General features: G+C 38.9%; 1 protein-coding gene across 1 annotated transcript; it reads right to left on the minus strand.

The window, feature by feature from the left end:
• Window positions 1-739: 739 nt before the first annotated feature.
• Window positions 740-6,533, minus strand: LOC115685263 (uncharacterized). The gene is made up of 10 exons (XM_030610294.2): window positions 6,064-6,533; window positions 5,608-5,794; window positions 5,221-5,354; window positions 5,017-5,129; window positions 4,758-4,881; window positions 3,774-3,923; window positions 3,488-3,643; window positions 2,447-2,526; window positions 2,313-2,362; window positions 740-1,083 (listed from the first exon to the last, which is right to left on the minus strand). The coding sequence occupies exons 1-10, from the start codon at window positions 6,490-6,492 to the stop codon at window positions 911-913; spliced, it is 1,596 nt and encodes a 531-aa protein (XP_030466154.1). The 5' UTR covers window positions 6,493-6,533; the 3' UTR covers window positions 740-910.
• Between the last annotated feature and the right edge of the window lie 703 nt (window positions 6,534-7,236).

Genomic DNA, 7,236 nt, shown 5'->3' on the forward strand with positions numbered 1-7,236 from the left:
TACCATATCCGAGACATGGTTACTTATCCTTTATGTCTACTTCCGTTCTTAATAAGCTCATTCCCATTGATGATCAGTCATTCTCAGCTCCCTCCTGCTAATGAAATGCAGTAGTGCAGCGATTTTCATTCCCAATTTCTATTCCGTTTTCCAAATAACCAAACGGTGCCAAAAAGAGAGGATAGGGCTTCTTTCCCAACAACCAAACATTGCCGTAGTTATGAAGAAACTGTGCTCATTTCGGACTCCATATCCGAGTAATTCAGACAGCTTGGAGTCCGAAAGCTGAAACACCATGTTTCAAAACAACAAATAACATAGCATCACCACAAAGATTTAATGAGCCTAAGCCTATGCCTCACGCAATTGCGCCGAGCAAAACCACGATTACTATTGCGGTGTCAGGCCAAGGCTTCTTTTATTTGCAGACCGAGTACACAGTTACACACGCATTCAGAAAAATAGATCCAACATTCCCGGTGTTCCTTACCTTGCTGCTTGTACATCACAAAAACTCATCGACAGAACTTTCCATGTAATTTCATTTCTTATCCTTATGAAAGAGTTTCATCATCTCGTCTTTTGACCAAAACCAAGAGGGAGGCAATGAGCTAGAAAATTAGAGTCCAAAATCTCATTTCCCTACCATTATTGATCTAGCCTTTTTCCTTTTCTTGATAGAACTGCAAATTCTGTATTACTCATTGAACACCATCATACAATGACAGAACCGACATCATTACTGATAATCAGTCTCGCATTTCGTGTATAATACGCATACGAGCAACCATTGCCCATGGTTATCATAAAATCGTCTTGATTTATTCTGTGGACATATTTACATGGTGTAGCCTTTTGCCAATTTTTACTTGGCTGGTATCACTACATGAAGGGAAGACTGTAGACATGTTTACATGGATGTAACCCTGTCACCTGTTTCAACGTTGGATTGTAAAGTAGCTCCCTTCGCCCGATAATAGTCGCTCAACCACTTCTTGATCAGCTTGATCTCGGTCGCTCTCTGCTCTACCAGCCAGCTGGGATCCTGCGCCGTTGCAGCACGCAAATCTATGTGATGAGCACCTGAAAATAAAATGCAAGGAATGAATTAATCTCTGCCTCAACATCATCTGTGGCTGCTTCATCAATAGGAGAGGCCTGATAGAAGAACCTCCAATGGCCTTCCTATTTACTCTGGTAACATGAACGAGATGAATCATGATACATAAAACTGAAGGTGGGTCCTAGAAGGGACTAGGAAAGAATACGTATTTAGTGGTAAGAAAGAGAACCAAAAGTCAGATTGCCAAGGCAGAGTCATACCATCATAAGACTAAACTAAAAAATTGTCGAATGGAAGGAGAGAACCACAACCTTTCTGTCGTACCCCACATGAAAAAAACAAGTCGAGTGAAAAGTATCATACGACGTAAAGTAGATAATAACTCTTTACACACTGGATGACTATTCGAGAACAAATTAACAACACTGCATCAAATAGGCACGTCGGCAGTCAGAAAGGAAAAAATATACCACAACAAATGCCACATTCTTTCAGGTGGAGTTTTGTCCAAAAAATATTAAAAAGTGCCCCTAGAGCACTTGTTAAGGGTTATTAATGGTGCCTTGGGAAAATAGAAGTTTCTTCTAAAGCATATTGCTCTCTTAAAATATGTTCTTGTTCAATTTCAAAGTGTTTTTATATGCATTCTTACTATAGTTAGTGGTCTTGGGCACTTATTAACAAGACCTATTTGTCAAAACCTAACAAAATAAGCCGATTCAAAGTGAAACTAAAGACAACTGACTTGCTTAATATGATTGCAGTCAAATGACCTACATAAAAGTAAAAGTAAAATTCAATCATTACAAAAGGAATATACTTCCTCCCCCTTCAAATTAGAAACTTTTATGAAAAGTAATCCTTGTATATTTCAAAAAGGTAAGGAATGTTGCCGGGGCAGAGAGGGGAACTTGTAAAATTTAAAAAGAACAGGGACAGGACCTTTCAAAATGAAAAGTTCTGAGAGGTTCAAATTATATATGGCCTGAACAAGAGGCATATGGACATTTCACCCTATAAGTTAACACATGTAGGCTTCACATAAAGCGAATAAAGTCCATATGACAAGCTGAAGTCGAAATCGTTATCCCAGAGTATAACATGGACAAAAACAATGCAGGTAGGTATATGCACAGTGTTTCACAGTAGAAACATCATATATGGAATGCCCCATGTATACATCATAGAAAAATTAAAAAGAAAAAGGAGGATAATGATACGACGAAGTAAGATTTCAACTCAAACATACCTTCTTGTGTGTTTAGAGCAACAAGAGAATCAGATATATTCTGGGTCACACTGTGGCATACGATCAACACAATCAGAATACTAGATAATAAAATTTAAACTGACACCTCTGACAGAACATATGAAAAGACCCACCTGTAACCACTCCAAGGATCAAGAAAGCCATTTGAGAAGATGATGTTGCTTCCAAACGTCTTCAAAGTGGTCATGATATCCTTCAAAATGGGTCCAAAATTCATGTTGTAGGTCGATGTGAATGATCAATTTACTACATAAGCAATTGTGTGACAATCATATGTAAATATCATTGAAGTGCAACCTGAGAATTTATTTCTGTAACTTAAAGGCCCTGAACCCTCAAATCTCAGTAGAACCCATGTCAAGTGATTAACTTGATCACGTCCATAATACAAGGAAATAATCCCAGAAAACCAAAGCTCCTACAATTTTGCTATTAATTACAATAGGTTACTAATGATTGGAGTTTACTTGAAAACTCCACACCGTAGGCGATCAAGCGAAGCAGCATCTAGCCAAGGTGCGCACACTAATTCAAACCGCCCCGCCCGCCCGCCCCCCAAAAAAATAATAAAAAAATATAAAAAGCAAACACAGCCGAAAGAGAACGCGAGTTTCCCCTTTTTGGATAGAACTTAGGCATCAGATGTTTGGATCCTAATCAGGCTCACTGCACAACACGCCTCCACTGCTACCACTCAATGAATTTACCCATGAGATCTATGCACTTGGATGGTGAGAACGATGATATTTATCATGTCTTTTTATGGCTTAGGCAGACAAAAATCGTCAGCAGCCTCTTCCATTGCTTCTTCTTAATTGTATGTGACTAAATTGGATCTCTCTTGCTATCATCACAAGACAGCTTCAGCTTCAGCCTCATAAACCAAATAAAGGAGCGCTAAATAGAGAGAATGGGACAGGACAGACAATCATTGGGAATGCCATGCCGCATTACAAATGCTAAAGTGGACACAGATCTGGATCGAATATGGTCTGGACACACAATTAATGGGAATGCCATGCTGCACAAGAAATGCTAAAGAGGACATAGAACTGGATGGAATATGCCCACGAAGCTACACATGCAAGTTCGTCAAGCTGCAAAACTTTAAAATTAAAATATATACAGATATATATATCACAGTGGTGTCTTACTTTCCCACCAAATTGAGTTGTTATCCACCTTGGTCGTGGTATGACTTTATAATCGGTCCAGCACTCCTCTTGGAAAGCAGAAAAATTAAAATTGTATGTAGGAAACATGCTTGCATCTGGGCTACTAGACATGGGCATAACCATCTCCGTGCATGCCTGTACACCACAATAGATCAAGCAAAATGCACTAACATCACTAGGTCATTGTTCTTTTCCAGAGGCAAAACCTTTCATATTTTAACTTTAAGGGAACATTTAATAAAGAATAGGAATTACAGTTTTAGACCTGCCAGTTCCAGCCATCCATGCCATGAGGATCATCATCCAATTCAAAGCAATCAACTTCTCCGGTGTAATTGTAGTAGACACCAACACCTTCAAATACACGTTCCAGAATGCTAGTCCCATCTGGACAACCATCAATCTTTCTGCAGACCTAGTAAGGAGAAGAGCATAACGTGCGCCCAAATATGCTCAGCAGATACGTTTAAAACATTGTTATGCATATGCTATATTACATGGACACTACGTGTTGAGATGTCCAGCTCACCCAACACTTAAAGTTCCAGGGTAACAGGACTCAGCTGAAAAGAATCCAGAAAATGGTACAGGTAGGACATATTTATACCACAGAAAGAGTTTTGGATGTATGTGCATATATATATATATATATATAGTATCACAAAGCCTGTGAGCAAGTTCAGTAAATTCAGAACATCCTTTTTTAACATAACGTGGGCTTTAAGTTTTGAAGTGGATAGTGTTGATTTCAGCCTGCTTCTTTTTTTCCTTTTCTAATGCAAGCGAGCTTCTGGTGTCAGTACGCGAACCTTGGCTAAATCTGTTCTTTCACCTCCCAACTCTACACGTGTTATTTCAAGTCTTACCAGGTAGCATTTGTCAAGAATTTAATTTCGACATACAATTTAAAACGCTTGCTTTGAAAATTTACTATATATTGGAAAGCAAGCAGAAAAACAGGGAATTCAAAAAACCAAGCCTAAAGACAGGGCATTCAAAAACATTATTAATTAGAGAATCATTTCCTTAAGATGTAATGACCACCAAATTCCCTCTGCTACCATTATGATGCATCTCAAGACACAAATTCAGAAAATAATAATAGATCATTTTTATTGAGATTCCCTAGAAAATAGAAACAAAAAATTACGGCATCTCGTTAAAGTACTATTTCAGATAAGGAAAAAAAAGCATTATATGGGACCGAGGTTTCATTTGATGATCAAGTTATATTAGAATCTTGACTAACCTCTCTTATCGGGTATCCAGGTAGAGGCATAAGAAACTCAGAAGGATATGGATAGTCAACCATTGCCAAGAAGGAGTAAGCAGAATCCAGCCAATTAGCCAGCTCTTCTGTATTCTTTAAGTCCCTACCAATAATCAAACTTCAATTAATTTAGGTTGCACCAAGGACGAGACAATGACATTAAACATTAGAAGCCCATGTAAACTCAATCACATGGGCAACAAATTGACTGAAGGATCATTGTCTTTGTTTACTTTACCGACATAACCGGAACATTCTTGTCAGTTTCGAAAGACCATTCTCCTTCTGGCCTTCAGATATCAATGCATTCCAGGATGCTTTGATAGTGTTAAAGCAGCTAGTACTTTCACGCTGCAGTTTCAGTCAAAAAATAAGATGACATGGATGCACATAAGTATATTCACTTCAGACAAGAGAAAAATGGTTAAAATTGAAAACACACTTTAAAATCATTGGAGACAATGTCGTAGAACGTTTCTGGTGGCACAATATCTTCAAACTGAAGAATTGGAGCTGAAGAAGCAAGTGCGCCTATGGCAATATGCGGATACTTTAACCTCATCCATGCTGCTAACACTGAAAGATTACCATGCAAAATGTTTAATGGATCTCAAAGGGCAACAAGAAAACAAAAGAAAACTATACCTATACATCAATAACTGGAATTCTCTGCCCAATCCAAAAATCTTAAAATGTTCAAGAAGTTGACCAATACATCAAAATTTTCTAGGGAAACTATTTTGACCAATCCATGCATAGTAGAACACACTAGACAGGAAAAAAAAAAAAAAGAAAGAGTTCAGAATGGAGTTTTAAAGGGCTTACTTACTTCCACCATACGAACCACCAAAAAGAACAACAGGGCAAGCCTCAGCAGACAAGTTTTGCTTCAAGTTTGTGATCAACACTGCAAAATCAGCGAGCGCCTGCTCTGCCGTAAGATAAGACAAGGAAGCAGCATCCTTGTACGGTTTTTCTTGACTCCCAAATGGCATCGACTCACCATAATACCGATGCTATGAATCAATCAATCAATCAATCAAAATGAGGGCAACTATTGATCAAACTCCTATAAAACCAGCCAAATGTACACATATTTTCATTTGGGTTTTCGTAAAAGCTTCCGAATTTTCAAATTTCACCAAGAATTTAAGAAAATTAGAGAAATTTATTCTATACCAAGAGCTTCCAGTTTTCTGGAAATGTTCTTTGCATGATCTTATTGGTCCAACTGTCGAAAATTCTCCAAGCGAAACAGATATATGAATTCGACGAGAGCACTCACTTCAGGGAAAACCACCATCGCACCAAAGCTCGGGGCGACCTCCCACACGAACCCCGAGTTGGCAGCGAACCACTCGATGTCGCCCTCATTCCCGCAGTACAAGAAGATGGGTGCGAGCCGATCGGGCCCCGCCCAGTGCTCCGAGCTGATGAGGTACCGCTGGTTGAACCTGGGCAGCTCCGCGAAGCTGAAGTGGTCGAGGCGCTGCTCGAAGTACCGCGTCTCGTACTGGTACTGATGAAGCTGCTTGGATCGCTGGTCGTTGTGGTGGTTGTGGGGTTTGGCGCTTGAGAATCTGCCGAGGAACTTCGGGGCGCGACGGGAGGAGAAGGATCCGAAAGGCTTGGAAGAAGATGATGATGATTGCTGAGCGAGGATGAAGAGGACGACGATGGAGAACGATAACGCAGCGATGGCGTGTCTCGCCATGTCCTTTCACCTGCTCGCCAAAGTTCTGTCCTCCATTGTTTGTGGATGTTTATATATGTGGCGATTTGAGCCGGAAATGTTTTTTTGGATTTGGATAACTTTGCTAATTTAATTAGGAATTGGTTTTTTAATTGGACACCGCTCCAAATCTCAAACTATACTCACCGTTGCACATTTACACTAAACTTTTTTCAATGACACCAAAAATTTTAAAGTCATATCTATGCGACACATTTACCAGACAGCTTTGTTCTACATCGAGGATGTTCAAATATGTCGCAGGTGAGTAGGACATCCAATTAAAGCTGTTTTTTTTTTAATTAAATTTGGATGATTCTCCTAAATTAATCAGATTTTGGTTTCCTTAATTTGAAAACTTTGGGAATTACCTATTTTGGGAAAATCTGTTCTTTATACATATGAAATGTAATTCTACTTTGGGCACACAGTAGAGGAAACGGGAAGATGTTTAAATATGTCACGATTCGAGTAGGAAATTAGATTCAAGCAGGTTACTTAATTCGGATGATTTTTGTAATTTGATCAGATTTTGGTTTTTTAATTTGAAAAGGAAAGGAATTTCCTACTTTGGAAAACTCTCTTATGTGTACATATGAAATATAATTTTACTTGGGCACATGTTAGAGCAAACGAGAGGGGCGTTGGGATTTTCTTATTGTGAGTTTTCCGTAAGTGAATGGGGGATAACACTTATGATTTACTTTGGGTGTGATTAGAAATTAG

The sequence above is a fragment of the Syzygium oleosum genome, unplaced genomic scaffold, assembly GCF_021117445.2.
Source record: "Syzygium oleosum isolate NSW1041296 unplaced genomic scaffold, Sole_v2.1 Sole_v2.01, whole genome shotgun sequence".
Taxonomy (NCBI): Eukaryota; Viridiplantae; Streptophyta; class Magnoliopsida; order Myrtales; family Myrtaceae; genus Syzygium; species Syzygium oleosum.